The sequence below is a fragment of the Megalops cyprinoides genome, chromosome 17 (assembly GCF_013368585.1).
Source record: "Megalops cyprinoides isolate fMegCyp1 chromosome 17, fMegCyp1.pri, whole genome shotgun sequence".
Taxonomy (NCBI): domain Eukaryota; kingdom Metazoa; phylum Chordata; class Actinopteri; order Elopiformes; family Megalopidae; genus Megalops; species Megalops cyprinoides.
This window is the reverse complement of record NC_050599.1, coordinates 737,689-755,350: the sequence shown is the minus strand read 5'-3', so window position 1 is coordinate 755,350 and position 17,662 is coordinate 737,689. Positions and strand designations below refer to the sequence as shown.

Genomic DNA, 17,662 nt, shown 5'->3' with positions numbered 1-17,662 from the left:
CTTTGCATCTACAGGCAGACAAGCCCCTCAGAACGTGTGGCGGGGGGAGAGAGAGGCACGCTGGGATACTGAGATAACCCCATTGCATCATGGGTAATCTTACCAGCAAGGATGGCCATGGGCATACAGGTAATTTTACTTTACAGTTTATGTATAAACACACAGAAAGACAGACCGGAATACACAGTCTTAAACTTAGCAGCTAGGACAGCAGTGTGGTGTAGCGGTAAGGAGCAGCAGCATGGTGTAGCGGTAAGGAGCAGCAGTGTGGTGTAGCGGTAAGGAGCAATCATTCGTTCAGTTGTTGCCAGTTCAATTCACAGGTGGCACTGCTGTTGTACGCTTGTACGAGGCACTTAGTGTGAATAGCTTCAGTGAATGTGCAGCTACATGAATGGTAGAGTTTTTGTTAAGCCGGTGCACTGTAACATGCATTCCCAAGCACTGCACACAGGCACAGTATTAGAGACATAAATTTGCACTGTTGCAGGTGTGTGTGAGAGCGCTTGTGCGCACAGTGGCAGATCTCAACGTAGGTCTCACTGTAGCCTCCTCCCTGGCCAATGCCCCCTGTGCTCAGTGGTGTTCTGTATTTATTGAGCCATCATTCCCAGGACTCTGTCATCCTCACACACACACGCACACATACACACACACATACACTCACACTCTCACTCACTCACATGTACACAGACATGCACACACTCTCTCTCCCCCTCTCTCTCTCACATGCATGCACGCATACACGCACACACGCACACACACATGCACACACACACAGCGCTGCGTTTCAGCTGTGAGTGTGCGGGGCTGGGTGTGATTCGTCACTGTGGGGCTGTTTGCAGCTCAGGCACGCAGCTCTCATCCTCCTGCTATCCATCAGCCCCCCCCAACCCTCCCAACCCTCCCTAACCCCCCCTCGCTGGTGAGTCAGCATTATTCAGCTCAGCACAAGGGCAACGAACACAGAAGAAGCAGATCCCAGAAAAATCCTCAGCACTCTGTGTGTGTGTGTGAGAGAGAGAGAGCAGGAGAGAGAGAGAGAGTGTGTGTGTGTGTGTGTGTGTGTGTGTGTGTGTGTGTGTGAGAGAGAGAGAGAGCAGGAGAGAGAGAGTGCTGGTGTACATGCAGTAAAATAACATCAGCATGTTAATTTCTGTTTGCATGGCTGCTGATGGATTGCGAGTGAGGTTTTGTTTTCATTCTGTGATGGTGTGTTTCTGTCTCTTGTGAAAAAGCCAGGCGATGGCTCCGCACCGTGACCGTGTGTGAACTGCACACCTTTCTCATTTTACACTGCAGGGCTGCGCAGGGAGGGAGCAGCCAGTGACGACACGGCTGTTCAGCATCTCTCCCTCCCTGCCCTCCTCCTTCCCTGTCTCTCTGTCTGTCTGTCTCTGCAGGGTCTCATCTGGATCTGTTCCACACGCCCCCCACCTCTCCCATGGTACCTGGCCTCCCCGGGACTCCTGTGTCTCAGGCCTGCGCTGTTCTGCAGGGGGGAGGCATGTCGGGGGGTGTGGGGGGGTCGGCCCACCCTGGGGACAGCAGCCCGGAGTCCCCTCTCCCCGCAGCCTCGGAGTGGGCCGTCATTCGCTCGGAGGGGAGCACATCCCCCGACAGGACAGGAAGTGACATCGGCAGCGGGAGGTCTGCGGGCACCCCCGTCCCGTGCCCCACCCCTGGCTGGCGGGAGAGGAACAGCGCGCTGGGGGCAGGGGTCGGGGCGGGGGCCGGGTTTGACCTGCCCTCTCTGGAGCTGCTGGATCAGTATGGGACCCTCTCAGGGGTGAGTCCCGGGCAGGACGGACCCAACAGCATGACAGGTGAGTGAAGCGCCTCTTCCTGCTCCTGCAGCACTAGTGTTTCCCAAACCGCCACCCACTGTAGCCTCTGCCAGTGCTGTTACACACTGCTGCTGTTACTGCTGTTACTGTTACTGCTGCTGTTCCTGTTACTGCTGTTACTGCTGCTGCTGCTGTTACTGCTGCTGCTGCTACTGTTACTGTTACTGCTGTTACTGTTACTGCTGCTGTTACTGCTGCTGCTGCTGCTGTTACTGCTGCTGCTGTTACTGTTACTGCTGCTGCTACTGTTACTGTTACTGCTGCTGCTGCTGTTACTGCTGCTGCTGCTGCTGTTACTGCTGCTGCTACTGTTACTGTTACTGCTGCTACTGCTGTTACTGCTGCTGCTGCTGTTACTGCTGCTGCTGCTGCTGCTGTTACTGCTGCTGTTACTGTTACTGCTGCTGCTGCTGCTCCTGCTGTTACTGCTGCTACTGCTGCTGCTGTTACTGTTACTGCTGCTGTTACTGTTACTGCTGCTGCTGCTGCTCCTGCTGTTACTGCTGCTACTGCTGCTGCTGTTACTGTTACTGCTGCTGTTACTGCTGCTGTTACTGTTACTGCTGCTGCTGTTACTGCTGCTGCTGCTGCTCCTGCTGTTACTGCTGCTGCTGCTGCTGCTGTTACTGCTGTTACTGTTAATGCTGCTGCTGTTACTGTTACTGCTGCTGCTGCTGCTGTTACTGTTACTGCTGCTGTTACTGTTACTGCTGCTGCTGTTACTGTTACTGCTGCTGTTACTGCTGCTGCTGCTGCTGTTACTGCTGCTGCTGCTGCTGTTACTGTTACTGCTGCTGTTACTGCTACTGTTACTGTTACTGCTGCTGTTACTGTTACTGCTACTGTTACTGTTACTGCTGCTGTTACTGTTATGCTGCTGTTACTGTTACTGCTGCTGTTACTGCTACTGCTGCTGTTACTGCTACTGCTGCTGTTACTGCTACTGTTACTGTTACTGCTACTGCTGCTGCTGTTACGGTCTGACCCTAGACCGGGCCGTAACACTGTTACTGCTGCTGCTGTTACTGCTGCTGTTACTGCTGCTGCTGCTCTGGCCAAATTAAGTCCAGCAGCAGCTGCTCTATCAGCCGGCTCAGCTGTTCTGGGTCAGTCACTCTGTACATCAGGAGCTGGAACAGACTCTCTGTAGAGCTGGTGTGTGTCAGTTAATTACAGAGCGTCTAGGAGATCAGTTAAGTTCCAGATAATTTCATGTTGAATCTGTGTGTGTGTGTGTGTATCAGCTCTGCTCAGACAGCTGCTGGAGGAGAGGGCGGAGCTGCTGGAGGAGAGGCGGAGCCTGACAGAGACCCTGCAGGTGAGGGGGGGGGTTAGGGTCCACACCTGTTCACCTCTGTGAAACCCGGGAAAGTGATGGACACCTCACTGTCAAACCTGTGAGAGAGGTGCAGGGTGCTGAGGGCTCTTTGTCTCAGAGGTACAGAGAGATGGGAGAGGCTGTGGGAGAAGGGGTTCATACAGAAACCATCTCTGAATGACTGACACTCTCAGATCTCAGCATCCTGCTTGCATCTCTGGAGCTGAGTGACTCTCTATGGTCTCTATGGGTGGGAGAGGTTTGTTTGAGGAAGGTTCGGAGGGTTTGGCTCAGTCTGTGATGAGGTATCTCTGTGAGGTGGTGAGGATCAGCGTGGCGAAAGGCGGGATTTAGCCTCAGAGCCCTGAGCTTTCGCCTCGGTTACCGTAGCATGTCATACCCTGCCTTCAACACAGGCAGCTGGGCCTTGAGCCTTCTGTAAGCCCCACTACACGGCCGCGGTGTGTAACCAGTGAAACACGCCGCCTCCGTCCCGGGATGAGCAGCAGAAATAACTCACGCTCCCATGTGCAGTCACCCGCAGCTTCACCTGAAGCACGTCTGGCTGAAACACACCTTCACTGCAGGGTGTGAGCATGTAGCTCTCCCTGTGCCGCTGAGTTCGCTAAACTGTAGGCAATGTGTTTGAGACATGGGGAGTGTATTCAGGATTCCCTTCACCCCTTTTTTGCTCAGGAAATCTCAGTAAGGGCAGCGCTGTTGACTACCTGAGATAAGCATGTTTCTCCAAAGCGAGTGTCTGATCATTTGTCACACGGCTGAGTGATCACAGCACCAGCACCCTCTCCTGCTGTGTTCCTGTGTGTGCTGTGCTGTAATGCTGTCTGTTCGCCATGCCTCTCCCTGCTGGGCTCACTGTCTCCCCCTGCTGGCAGACGGAGCGGGGAGAATGGCTGCAGTTCCAGTCTGACCTGCAGGTGGCGGTAGCAGTGGCAGACCGGCTGCGGCTGGAGGCAGAGGAGGAGCTGAGCACGCTCAGAGAGGCCCAGCGGGACACAGAACGGCAGCTGGCTGCCGCGCTCCACAAGCAGCAGGAGACGGAGAGGGAGCTGGAGCACCTGAGAACGGAGCACTCAGAGACCTGCCAAAAACTGTCCGCCGTGACGCTGAGCCACCAGCAGGCCAGCGAGGAGCTGGACCCTCTGCGGGACAGAGAGAGGGCGCGGGCAGGGAGCGAGGGACAGGGCGCCGAGACACGCACCCAGGGCCAGGACGCAACGGGCCTTATGGGGGACACCCGGAAAGGGGAGGAGCCAAAAGCCACGGGGAAGGGTGTGGCGGAGAGGTATCTGCAGAGCGTGGCTGCGGAGGAGAGGAGGAGGGAAGAGGGCTGCGCTGGCAGGGACCCCCGCAGGATAGCGATGCTGTCAGAGAGGTCCAGGTGAGTCCAACATTCACACCTCACACCTGCAGCCATCCAGGGCTCAGCAGCTCTCACTGTAACTCCTTACTCCAGCAACTGACAGGAAAACCAGAACAATGTGCTACAATGACAACTAGCAGTGAAACGCAAAGAATGTGCTCTGTGGATCAAAGGTGCTCACGGAATGAAGAGAATGATTAATGGCAGTTCTTTTGTGTAACAGTCAGCAGCATGATGCTGTGTGTGAGGCCACAGACCTGTTACTGACTGGGATACATTGTTTTACAGAAGTCTCTCCAGACTACCCCTGCCCTCAGATTCCCCCTCTGCACTGAATGGTATCTCCCAGGCAATGCCCGGAACAGCAGGATCTCTTCCTCAGGTTAGACCATGTTTTGTCATCTGAGGGGTGTTTGGGGTATGGAAGGGTACATTTTAGGTGCTATAATTAGTGTTTTGGCAGATATTTCAGATGCAGGAGAGGTTTGTAACTCAAGGTTTGCCTCTGTTTCTAAACATGCCGCAGAGGGGATTATTAGATGAGAAATATCTGCTAATAAAGGATGTGTGACAGCAGACCTGCAGGTAGCCCGAGCTTCAGCTGGGCCAAGAGATATAAAGAGTGAAGGAGATGGACTAAGGGCTATGAGGTATAAACAAGCTTTGGAGCTTTTCTTTTAACATTCACTAGGGAAACCCTCAAAACGGCAACTAACGGGATTCTTAGGAATAAAAGACGCCTTACTGTTCCTAAAACAAAGCAATCCAGTGTTCATAAAACATACGGCTACTTATGAACTTGTGGTAAGCATGTTGCTAGTAGGAGTAATTAATGATAATGACCTGTTTCTCTGTGTCTGCAGTGTGTGACCGCTCTGTTTCTCTGTGTCTGCAGTGTGTGACCGCTCTGTTTCTCTGTTTCTCTGTGTCTGCAGTGTGTGACCGCTCTGTTTCTCTGTGTCTCTGTGTCTGCAGTGTGTGACCGCTCTGTTTCTCTGTGTCTGCAGTGTGTGACCGCTCTGTTTCTCTGTGTCTGCAGTGTGTGACCGCTCTGTTTCTCTGTGTCTCTGTGTCTGCAGTGTGTGACCGCTCTGTTTCTCTGTGTCTGCAGTGTGTGACCGCTCTGTTTCTCTGTGTCTGCAGTGTGTGACCGCTCTGTTTCTCTGTGTCTGCAGTGTGTGACCGCTCTGTTTCTCTGTGTCTGCAGTGTGTGACCGCTCTGTTTCTCTGTGTCTGCAGTGTGTGACCGCTCTGTTTCTCTGTGTCTGCAGTGTGTGACCGCTCTGTTTCTCTGTGTCTGCAGTGTGTGACCGCTCTGTTTCTCTGTGTCTGCAGTGTGTGACCGCTCTGTTTCTCTGTGTCTGCAGTGTGTGACCGCTCTGTTTCTCTGTGTCTGCAGTGTGTGACCGCTGTTTCTCTGTTTCTCTGTGTCTGCAGACTCAGACCCCATGCAGAGGGAGGAGAGCAGATCGGCTGCTGCAACGACAGGACAGCTGGTCCAGCTCCTACTCAAGTGTGTGCGTGCGTGTGCGAGTGCGAGTGTGTGAGAGTGCGAGTGCGAGTGCGAGTGTGTGAGAGTGCGAGTGCGAGTGCGAGTGTGTGAGAGTGCGAGTGCGAGTGCGAGTGCGAGTGCGAGTGCGAGTGCGTGAGAGTGCGAGTGCGAGTGCGAGTGCGTGAGAGTGCGAGTGCGAGTGCGAGTGCGAGTGTGTGAGAGTGCGAGTGTGTGAGAGTGCGAGTGCGAGTGTGAGTGTGAGTGCGAGTGTGTGAGAGTGCGAGTGCGAGTGCGAGTGCGAGTGCGAGTGTGTGAGAGTGCGAGTGCGAGTGTGTGAGAGTGCGAGTGCGAGTGCGAGTGTGTGAGAGTGCGAGTGCGAGTGCGAGTGTGTGAGAGTGCGAGTGCGAGTGCGAGTGCGAGTGCGAGTGCGAGTGCGAGTGCGTGAGAGTGCGAGTGCGAGTGCGAGTGCGTGAGAGTGCGAGTGCGAGTGCGAGTGTGTGAGAGTGCGAGTGTGTGAGAGTGCGAGTGCGAGTGTGAGTGTGAGTGCGAGTGTGTGAGAGTGCGAGTGCGAGTGCGAGTGCGAGTGCGAGTGCGAGTGCGAGTGTGTGAGAGTGCGAGTGCGAGTGCGAGTGTGTGAGAGTGCGAGTGCGAGTGCGAGTGCGAGTGCGAGTGCGAGTGCGAGTGCGAGTGCGAGTGCGAGTGTGTGAGAGTGCGAGTGCGAGTGCGAGTGTGTGAGAGTGCGAGTGCGAGTGCGAGTGTGTGAGAGTGCGAGTGCGAGTGCGAGTGTGTGAGAGTGCGAGTGCGAGTGCGAGTGCGAGTGCGAGTGCGAGTGCGAGTGCGAGTGTGTGTGTGTGAGAGTGCGAGTGCGAGTGCGAGTGCGAGTGCGAGTGCGAGTGCGAGTGCGAGTGCGAGTGCGAGTGTGTGTGTGTGAGAGTGCGAGTGCGAGTGCGAGTGCGAGTGCGAGTGCGAGTGCGAGTGTGAGTGTGTGTGAGAGTGTGTGTGAGAGTGTGTGTGAGTGTGAGTGTGTGAGAGTGTGTGTGAGTGTGAGTGTGAGTGAGAGTGTGTTTGTGTCTGTGTTTTAAATTGTTACAAGTTCATATTAACACTGTGGTTATGCTGTGCATTATTTAAACAGATCAGCTCCATTCGGTTGTCTGCCTTGTTTGATTGGCTGTGGCCTTTGCTGGTTAATGGTGCCTTTCTCGCTGGTTTCTGATTGGCTGTGTGTGACAGGTAAACAGGAAGAGCACACCTCCTCATTGGCTGACGCTGCCTCCATGATCAGCAGTGTGATCAGGTGAGTCTCAGGTGAGATGGCAGACAGAACCAGCTCTGCTGGGACTCCCTGCAATCATGTTATTTGCTCCATCTTGAAACCGCTTGCATTTCTGCTGCGTTTAACTTTAGAAAGTTTATTAGTAGCAGCTTGTATGCAAGTCTCATAGCTCTGGCTTATGGGCCAAAAACAAAGACGACATGATAATGACTGGAGGAAATTCATTTCGCTGCCGGGCTGATGTCAGTTAGGTCCTGCTGGAGCAGTGCTGAGTGCAACTGTTAAACTGGTCATTTCTCTCCCTGTCTCCCTCCCTCCTCCTCCCCCTCTCCCTCTCCCTCTCCCTCTCCCTCTCCCTCTCCCTCTCCCTCCTCCTCCCCCTCTCCCTCTCCCTCTCCCTCTCCCCGCAGGCCTCAGGATGGGTTTAGCATGCTGCTGCGCCGTCATGGCGGCTCCAGGCGGAACTCTCTGCTGCGCTGGTGTCAGAGTCGCACGCAGGGCTATAAGGTGAGGGAGGTGGGGCCTTTTTCCCGCCTCGCTCCAGTGCGTCACCCCTGCACTGCAGATACGCAGCTCACACCATCACGCACTGACCCTGCATATCACTCATCTCTGCAGAACATCGACATCACCAACTTCAGCAGCAGCTGGGCGGACGGGCTGGCTTTCTGTGCACTGTACCACACCTACCTCCCCACACACATCCCCTACAGCAGCCTGACCCCCGAGAGCAAGGTGAGCACCCCACACACACACACATCCCCTACAGCGGCCTGACCCCCGAGAGCAAGGTGAGCACCCCCCACACACACACACACATCCCCTACAGCAGCCTGACCCCCGAGAGCAAGGTGAGCACCCCACACACACACACATCCCCTACAGCAGCCTGACCCCCGAGAGCAAGGTGAGCACCCCACACACACACACATCCCCTACAGCAGCCTGACCCCCGAGAGCAAGGTGAGCACCCCACACACACACACACACACACACACACACACACACACACACACACACACAGCGGAGAGACTGACCCAGTGAGGGCAATAATCACATCCACTACAGCTACCAGAGTAAACAGAACATTTTACACACCACAGCAGCATAGTTGGTGGTCAAGTGCAGGGCTTGTAACCAAAACATTGCTGGTTTGATTCCCCGCTGGGGCACTTCTGCAAGGTACTCAACTCACAACTGCCTCATAAATATCCAGCTGTAAAAATGGACAAACTGCTGTATGCAAGTCGCTCTGGATAAGAGTGTCTGCTAAATGACAATGTAAGGTAATATAGATCAGTCATGGCAAAAGTAGCAAGTTAATTAAGTGTTAAGTGTAATGCAGTAAATCCTGTAACTAAGTTTTCATATAGAAACACAACATACTGCTTATTTTTCAAAGGCAAACATGCGGCACTTACTCGCTGTAGTAGCTGGCATCCTCTGTCTCTGAGCGCGCTCAGTGTCCGCCGAGGAGATGGCGGCTCGTCAGCCAATGTTCTGCTCGTCTCTGGAGATCAGGGAACCTGTCAGAAACAACCCATGCAGACAGGCCTTCATACATTCCTCCAGAAACAGCGTAAATACAGCAGGAAGAAACGGTTGTGGTTTGTCACACAAGTTATATGTTTGTATTTAATGCCAGACTGTATATTTAACACTGTACCTGCCTGCAGAGGTTAATGATATTTGCAGTATTTGTGCGATCCTGAGTGGAGCAGGTGGCAGTGTGTAACCCCTGACCCGTTTCTGCTCTGTGCAGAGGGAGAACCTGAGCCTGGCCTTCCACACCGGAGAGAGTGCGGGAATCTCAGCCACACTGGTGAGTCCCGGACCCTCTGCGGGTCCTAACAGTGCCACTGTGCTGAGCGCTGTTAGAGAGCTCCAGAACTGGACACTAGTTGTACCTTTGAAAAGAGCACAGGCATGTCCATCATTTGCTTCAGTTAAAGAAAATGGCTCATCTATAAAAAGTAAGACATGTGAAGCCAGATAAGGGCTTTTGCTACACAGAGACACATGACAGGAAAGAATTTGTCGTCTACACTCTGCTACTGAATGCACTGCTCTACATGACTGGGTGTGTCCCTGCCTGTTCTGCAGACCATCGAGGAGATGCTGAGCGAGGACGGGCCAGACTGGCAGAGGGTTCTGGGATATGTGGAGAGTATCTATCGCCACTTCGAAATGTGACACCACCCCTCTTTCCCCCAGGAGGCCCAATTCGTCAATCACTCCATGGTGCCCTGAGTGCCAGTGTCTGTGGTAATACCACCACACTCCACTGGGGGAGCACTGTTGAAATGGAAGTGAAATGCAGGATCACCATCCAAAGTGAGATCAATGCTGCACACTCACACGCCCCCTGCTGGCAACTGGAAGCACATAGACCCTTTTTCTGTTATCCATATAAACAACCTAACCTGTGTACAGTAAGGACAGGATTTCATAGGCACTGACTTACTGTAATAGTAAATTATCAGTCACAGAGTGACTGTGAGGTCTGCTGCTTTGGGGTGGTTCTGCCTGGAAAGGCCGGCTGAGTCTGCACTTTCACACGCACTTTGAGATAAAGATGGACAGACTAAAATCACAGCTGGGTAAGGAGGGGGAAGAAAAATTAGCCCAATTCTGTGTGCATGCAACACCAGCTCTGTGCTTCTTGGGTCAAAGTTAATCTGATGTGTGGCTGCCCGCCCCTAATTCTAACAATGAGAACCTTTTAAAACTGCCTTTATTTTTTGAAATCCTCATGCAGCAATATCACAGGTCTTAATGTGTAACAGAATATCAAGCACAAAAGGAAAAAGGGGCATTCAGCTCCAGCTAATGGCCAGGCTGTGGGTACAGATGCCCCCTGCAGGTGGGGGTGAGAGGTGCAGGTGACTGTCCTGTGGGGTTCAGAAAAGGGACATCAGACTGTAGGAGGGTCCTGCACTGTTCATGAAGGCATCTGCCCCTTTTACTGAGCCTGTGATTGGCTGCATTCAGCATGTGTGTGTTCACTGGCTGGGTACTTAAACATACAATGGTGTGGCATTTAGCTGGATATTTCAGTGATCACCTTCAGAATTTTTCTGGAAAGTGAACACCTTAGGGATAATGTACATCATGCCGAGTTCCAGCGGGAACCAAGAGGTGGTCCTGAAGTGATGTGTGCAGGAAGTGATCCGTGCAATGGCAGCTGGTGGGCTGTAACCTGGGCAGGCCAGGCAGATGGGGGTGCACTGCCTGGAAAAACATTTTTTGCCAAATCACTCAAAAACATTTGGGCCCAGTGACCACAGGGGGAGGATATTTGAGGGGGGATACTTAATTATACAAGCCCATGGCTCACAATTCAAGTCAAATTTAATTTGCATAAACATTTCCCCATACATTGTTAAAGGCTCAACATCCAAGCCAGTGAGATGGTGGCAATGAAAAACATTCTTCCAACAAGGCAAAGGAGGACATTCCTGTGTGTTGCCAATGGAAACAACACTAATAATGCATTTACAAAACACTGACAAAACATAATAGCCATCCAAAACGTCATAAATATAGACTATAGCATAATGGAGAGCAGGTGTGGACACTCAGTGATTAAGTTGGCTTGAAAACGCCATCTTACTGTTCTAGATATGTATTCTTATTCCATCCTATTTTCTGTGGGCAACTCCTACAGTTTTTCTTTCTACTAAACTTACCAAACTTGGCCAATAAGACAGTTTTATTAAAAGTCAGTTTTTTTCCCCTCAAACTTTCCTTTCCAGTTTTATCTGGCTGACATGCAAAAGTGGCTGCGATAACTTCGGGCTTTCCAGCTAGGTAGCAAAATGGCGGCAGAGATCATATCGGCAACAATCGAGGATTCAAAATGCTCAGGCGGAACTTCATACTGATACCGGTTACTTACACTAGCTTCTTGTTGCCTTTGTCAGGACCGTTTCCCTCATCATGCCCTCTGAAAGCCCTCTCCTATCGCCCCGGCAAGGGAGATAAACCGATCAAACGTTTCTGTACTGTCCTCCTTACACCACGACTGAAAAGACCGATTTGTACATCATAAAACTTTTGAACCAAATGCGTCGCAGGTTTTGATCTTCGCTCTGACTTAATGCGATTTTTTTTTCGTGACTAATGGATTCAAACAAGTCGCGTAAAATCCGATCCACAGTGCTAACCATTGACAACTGTGCAGGCAACTTGCTCACTGTCGTTAGTCTGCTAGCCGAAATAGCGAATCGGTAAAAATAAAATCATACCCTGGACAGCACACACCGGTCTCTCGATAAATTACATTTACCAGGAATAAAACAATTATTTAAACGTCGCTTTCCTGATAAATGACCCTCACATACCGACAGCCAGAGGTCCCTCAATTCACTATATGCAAATACGAGGCACTGGGGTTTGACTGATGGAGGCTCTGTATCAAAAGGGGTGACTGTCTATTAGACGTTTGAACTTGGGCTGCGATCCGTTGGTCATCATAAAGTCCTGTCTTTAAGCCCCTGCCAAACGACCTCTGTACAAGTACAAGTGAAGCCGGGTTTCTGGAACGGGCTAAATACTCCTTATGAAGTTAACGAATGCTCCGAGACAATGCGTCTAATCGGCTTCAAATGAGACCCATTTTCCTAATAGATTTCAGCTGGAAGCTGTTCAATAATCGGCGCTATTTCGCCAAATCGAAATGACAGCCTTAAGCACATGCAACCTTGCTTTATATTTACGCATTTTAATTATGTAACAAGAAAAAATATATTAAAATGGTTGATTCATACTTACAGAACACTTGCGTTCCTGTGCCTCCTATAAGCACCTGTTACTGAATGCATCAGGAAGTAGTGTGACAGCTCACCTGCGTGCAGGTGAGGTTTTGATAGGGCGCACCTGCGCGCAGCTGAGGTTTTGATAGGGCGCACCTGCGTGCAGTTGAGGTTTTGATAGGGCGCACCTGCGCGCAGCTGAGGTTTTGATAGGGCGCACCTGCGCGCAGCTGAGGTTTTGATAGGGCGCACCTGCGCGCAGTTGAGGTTTTGATAGGGCGCACCTGCGCGCAGCTGAGGTTTTGATAGGGCGCACCTGCGCGCAGTTGAGGTTTTGATAGGGCGCACCTGCGCGCAGTTGAGGTTTTGATAGGGCGCACCTGCGCGCAGCTGAGGTTTTGATAGGGCGCACCTGCGCGCAGTTGAGGTTTTGATAGGGCGCACCTGCGTGCAGTTGAGGTTGTGCCAAAGGCCTCTGAATGTGCTGTTCAGGTTTGCCATGGGGGTCCTAAAAAGAGCCCGCTAAATACTAATGTGAAAAGAGATGAAGTGTTATTGTACATATCTCTATGAAATTTGCTGCCAAAGCCTTACTGTAATAATAAAGTTGATGTGGATACGGTGTCTCTGGCTGCATTTGTGCCATTATTCCTATGCAGTATTATTCTCCTGCACTGACATGCGTGTTCATCAATTGGAAATGTCTTAGTGAATTTTGCATTGGTTTAAAAAACTAGGAATTGTGTCTTACAGAAATATAACTTTGTATAGGACTTGCTACTTGTATTTGTAATGGTAGTTATTTTTAATCACTTATGTGCTGATCTTTCCACTTGAAAAGGGCTTCATCCAATAGCTGAACAGAGCTTTCATACACTCTCCTCAATGTAAAATCTGGAGCAGGAGCCAGGTCGCCTTCGATATTCACAGGTAGGCTGGGGTTATCTCACACTTGACCATAGTGAGCAGGTGAGTAGGTAAAACAAACATTTCCATCTGCATCCAAGTCACAAAGAGGAAGCCATTTTTATTTTTGTAACAATGTTTATTTCATAATGACAGTCTGAAATAACTGTTATTAAATAAAGTTATGCACATCACAAATAAAAAAAACAATATTGCAGAAATAAAAGCGAAGGAAAGAGCTGTTTTCACAGAACTAGACCACACCGAAGCTGCTTCAACATCAATGAAAAAAAACAAATGTGGTAAAGAGGGAATCGTAAACACATCTGACAATGCTATACTCTGGCGAGTGACGTGGTCAGAACTGATCCCATTTAAGGCTGGAATAGAATGTGGGAATGTGGAAGAATATCTCAAGGTTCTCCAATGCACATTTTACACCATACAGCCGAATTCTGTAGTGTTGAATTGTACTGTGATACCTGGATGTCAGTTTGATGGTTGATACTCTGAGATCTCTTTAAAGTCAGCTGCAAACTTTAATGCCAATTCCTCTGCTGCATGCTACAGGTAGAAGGGGGAAAAGTGTGGGGAAACTCAGTCCAGGTAGAAGGGGGGAAAGTGTGGGAACTCTCAGTCCAGGGAGAAGGGGGGAAAATGTGGGAAAACTCACAGTCCAGGTAGAAGGGGGAAAAGTGTGGGGAAACTCAGTCATACAGTTGGCTATTTGAACTTTGCTTTCTGTGCTGGCATGTTTTTACTTGGTTGTTTAGAACTGAGCTCTTTGATGAACTTTTCTGTCAATCAAAATCTTCACCCCCCCTCTCCCCTTTGAAATGGGTGACACGTGAGGGGCGTGTCTATGAGGCTGTGATCCCGCCCCCTATGGGCGGGGCTGACATGGGAGGCAACAGCAGAGACTTGAGTTTGGCAGACATGGCAGCAATCTCTGGGTCCTGGGTTTCATACATCTTGACCAGTCGTGCAAATTTTAGGACACCTAAAAACACATAAAAATTCTAAAATAAGACAATATTTCTCAGTAAACTTGCAGATAAAACTCTCTCTCCTGTCTTAAGTCTTACAGCCATTTTCTAAAGTTTTCCAAAGAAAAAATATGTGGATTCTGCATTCTTGCCATTTTAATCCACATTTATCGAGATCAGGAAAAAATCAAGAATATAAAATCACAAGGATTCATTACCTTGGATGTAAACAGTTCCTGAGGGAGGGCTGGCCAAGCCAAACTCCCCAGTGCATCAGTGTGAATACATTACAACATTTAGCACATTTAGCTGGCTCTGAAATTATCTGCTGTGTTCAAACAATGCAGTCTACAAAATAATATATAAAATGAGCAAAATAAGAAACTATTTTTGAAATACTAATATTAATATTCTACAATAAATGAATGTACATGGTCAACAAACCTAGAATACCACCCATGCACTGGAACACAAAATGTGTTGTGAAAATGTGACACCACGATTGTCTCTCTAACATGTATGGATGAAGTGTTAGTGTGTTTTATGTGTTTTAGGTAGCCTGGGGTAGCTAAAAAAAAACTACAAAGCTGTTTTAGATATAAATGTGAAATTTTGCCAGCCTTTCTCCCTTGAAGGTTTCATGATGTCCAGTTCTTGTAGGTTTCATGTGGGTGACTACATAAGCTGTGTCCCGATGCAAACTGGGGCACCCCTACTCTTCTTCCAGGGGGTAACCCCATTGTCCGTTTGAGTGACTGTTACAGAGCAAGGCCACCTGCTCACCCCCCGAGCCCTGCGCTGCGCAGCGCACGTGTTCCCTGAAGGCCCAGCCCCTGTGTCTGTCTGTCTGTCTGTCTGTCTGTGTGTCTGTCTGTGTGTCTGTCTGTCTGACCCTCACCCTCTCCCTCATTGTTGAAACCGTATCCCTTGACGACCTCCTGCTGGATCTGGGTGGCGACGGGCAGCACCAGCTGCAGCATCTTGCCCATGTCGTTGCAGGCGCCCTCCCGGGCCTCCTCCATGCGCGCGGCGTTCTCCGGGACAGAGAAGGCCTGGATCACCTCACTCAGCACCACTGCAACGCGCACACACGACACTGTGAGTCCGCTCAGCACAACACACCGCAGGACTGCATCACGTTAACACAACACACTGCAGGACTGCATCACGTTAACACAACACACCGCAGGACTGCAGCACGTTAACACAACACACCGCAGGACTGCAGCACGTTAACACAACACACCGCAGGACTGCATCACGTTAACACAACACACCGCAGGACTGCATCACGGCAGCACGTTAACACAACACACCGCAGGACTGCAGCACGTTAACACAACACACTGCAACGTGCCTGCCTTCCTCATACACAAGCTGCCATCATTTGTACATTAATGCAATAAAGAAAATAAAATAAACCCCATCTGTCATGCATCTCAGGTCAACACCACACAACGCTGTCATGTAAACGCAAATTCCAAAACTGCATAACAAGATTGCTTTGCGGCAACATGACATACCATCACCCGGGTGTGAAACTCACCTCTGGCCTGCTCCACCGTCAGGACAGGCTGCTGCGCCGGGGCGGACGCCATGATCACACCGCAGAGAGACAGGCCGGCAGGCTACCTGTGCTAACTGGCTTCATAACAGACAACCAGTGTTCATAGAAACAGTTTAACATACAGTAAATAAAGAATATATAGCAAGCAGCGAAATTAGTGACAGTGAACGGATACCTGAGGAGCTAGAGAAATGACTGCTAACGTAAACCGTAAACACAAAAGGATAGCTAGCTAGCATTAATCTAATTTCACTATTCTATTCTGTCAAATACAATCGTCTGCAGATAGCTAGAAAGACAGCATGACAACCTATGGTGACGTTATTATTGTTCCTCGCTGGCTTGCTATTTAGCGAAGCAGCACAACTTCTCATATAAAGGAACCCAGGCAGCACCAGTTAGCCAGCCTTCGGCTTTTCTTTGAGGCAACAGCTGTTAGCAAGCCAGCTAATTTTGCTTTCCTTTCAGCAGCGGACGGAAGCGGATGTAAATTTCTTACCAATTCTACCATCCATGTTGGTTTTCACAGACTTACCAGACCATAGACGCAAGTTACTGTTATGTGTAGCAAGTTAAAATGCAGTATCAACAGTAAAAGGCAATCGCTGCATCTTACCCACACCCCGTTCACGGCTCCTTCCACAGAAGCGCTTTGCTCCGCTCAGAAATCACTGGCCCCGATGACGATCCGTAGTTGTCCCCCTTTCAACTATTCCGAAAGAAACATAGCTGAAAAGGGGCATTAAGGTTCCGCCCCGAACCGAACCCTAACCACAGAACATTACATTAAGTGTAGACTATCTGGATTTTTTAAATAACCCAGACAACAACTGTTTTCAACGTAGAAAATCGCCGAGTTACTCATATGTACAAAACTAGGTCCATATTGACATCAATAAGTACTGCAGCCAATTTGGATACCATTACTTACCACAATTAAGCATTATTCTAAAGCAATGCTTTTCAAGCTTCCCCTAAACCTGGCTTGCAGTGCAAATTGGCCCTACCTCTTTCATCCTACCATAATGATAAGCTTATATAAATAAATTTGTATACAGAAGATCAATATTTTATGAGGCACAAAGAGCCCCCTTCACTTGCATCCACAGTGTGATAAGACCTGTGCTGTTGAGAAGCCAGACGCAGTGCATTATTGAAATACACGAAATGCCCTCAAACTGCTGAATGCTGCCCAATGAGATGCTGGGCACGATGGCTTGTTTCTCTGCCAAACTGCCAAAACGAAGCCAATTCAACATCCCCCCCCCCCCCCCCCATCACCCCATCTCCCCATCTCCCCATCTCACTACTCCCAGTTTCTCCAGCAACACCCCCACCTCCTGTAAGAGGTCCCACCCACCCCACAGACACAGCCGAGCACAATCGTCAATCCTTTAATCCTTTTTATTCTGCGCATCTGAATACAAGTAAGTTTCCTATAGGCTTCCGTGTACAGAACAGGAGGCAACAGGCACAGCTATTACAGTACTGTATATAAATAAGGAAAATAACGTTTTCATTTGTATAATACATCATAAGATTTTGAGAAAAAGAGAGATATGTTATTCTGCACTGTTACTATGACTAGCCATTTATGAAACAGAGAGAAACAAATAGACTAAAGACAGTGGAGGGATCATCTATGTGTGTGTGTGTCTGCGCGTGAGTGTGTGTGCGTGAGTGTGTCTGCGCGTGAGTGTGTGTGCGCGTGAGTGTGTGTGCGTGAGTGTGTGTGCGTGTCTGCGCGTGAGTGTGTGTGCGCGTGAGTGTGTGTGCGTGAGTGTGTGTGCGCGTGAGTGTGTGTGCGTGAGTGTGTGTGCGCGTGAGTGTGTGTGCGTGAGTGTGTGTGCGCGTGAGTGTGTGTGCGTGAGTGTGTGTGCATTTAACCTTCACAACAGGAAAACATCAGAGTGAATGTGTTCTGGTTTGGAAGCTGTTATATACAGCTGAAAGTGCAAAGCCTGTACACAGCCACACAAAAATAATCCACCTTAAAGACCACACTCAGAGCCATGACTCTTCCAGCACCCCCTCCCACCCATCCCCCCCTGCCTCTGCAACCCTCCCAACAGCTCCATCCATCACCACCTCCCATCTAGCCCCACCCCTCTGCTTCCCTCTGCCCCGCCCCC

At 50.1% G+C, this 17,662-nt stretch overlaps 2 protein-coding genes across 5 annotated transcripts; one reads left to right on the top strand and one right to left on the bottom strand.

The window, feature by feature from the left end:
• Positions 1-1,245: 1,245 nt before the first annotated feature.
• On the top strand, positions 1,246-10,184 carry LOC118792325 (cytospin-A-like). Its single transcript, XM_036550152.1, has 11 exons — positions 1,246-1,258; positions 1,404-1,826; positions 3,092-3,165; positions 4,062-4,567; positions 4,838-4,931; positions 5,987-6,062; positions 7,275-7,338; positions 7,728-7,824; positions 7,936-8,052; positions 9,080-9,139; positions 9,421-10,184. The coding sequence occupies exons 1-11, from the start codon at positions 1,246-1,248 to the stop codon at positions 9,508-9,510; spliced, it is 1,614 nt and encodes a 537-aa protein (XP_036406045.1). The 3' UTR covers positions 9,511-10,184.
• A 2,991-nt stretch (positions 10,185-13,175) lies between these two features.
• On the bottom strand, positions 13,176-16,221 carry grcc10 (gene rich cluster, C10 gene). 4 transcript variants are annotated; one of them, XM_036550347.1, is made up of 4 exons: positions 16,147-16,221; positions 15,510-15,608; positions 14,862-15,038; positions 13,176-13,977 (listed from the first exon to the last, which is right to left on the bottom strand). In XM_036550347.1, exons 2-4 carry the CDS (start codon positions 15,559-15,561, stop codon positions 13,838-13,840), a joined length of 369 nt encoding a protein of 122 aa, XP_036406240.1. In that variant the 5' UTR covers positions 15,562-15,608; positions 16,147-16,221; the 3' UTR covers positions 13,176-13,837. The 4 variants fall into 4 exon arrangements, with proteins under 4 accessions (XP_036406240.1, XP_036406242.1, XP_036406241.1 ...); XM_036550349.1 differs by having other exon boundaries at positions 15,510-15,604; positions 16,147-16,186; XM_036550348.1 differs by lacking the exon at positions 16,147-16,221 and adding an exon at positions 16,066-16,120.
• Between the last annotated feature and the right edge of the window lie 1,441 nt (positions 16,222-17,662).

What these genes read in the sequence shown, in the direction of transcription:
- grcc10 (XM_036550347.1), bottom strand. Translation starts at nt 15,561, where the DNA reads ATGGCGTCCGCCCCGGCGCAGCAGCCTGTCCTGACGGTGGAGCAGGCC. An exon ending in GACGGTGGAGCAGGCCAGAG is followed by an intron (nt 15,039 to 15,509) that starts GTGAGTTTCACA and finishes TGCGCGTTGCAG; the next exon opens with TGGTGCTGAGTGAGGTGATC. An exon ending in TTTCAACAATGAGGGAGAGG is followed by an intron (nt 13,978 to 14,861) that starts GTGAGGGTCAGA and finishes ATGTGTTTTTAG; the next exon opens with GTGTCCTAAAATTTGCACGA.
- LOC118792325 (XM_036550152.1), top strand. An exon ending in ATGATCAGCAGTGTGATCAG is followed by an intron (nt 7,339 to 7,727) that starts GTGAGTCTCAGG and finishes CTCTCCCCGCAG; the next exon opens with GCCTCAGGATGGGTTTAGCA. An exon ending in GTCGCACGCAGGGCTATAAG is followed by an intron (nt 7,825 to 7,935) that starts GTGAGGGAGGTG and finishes TCATCTCTGCAG; the next exon opens with AACATCGACATCACCAACTT.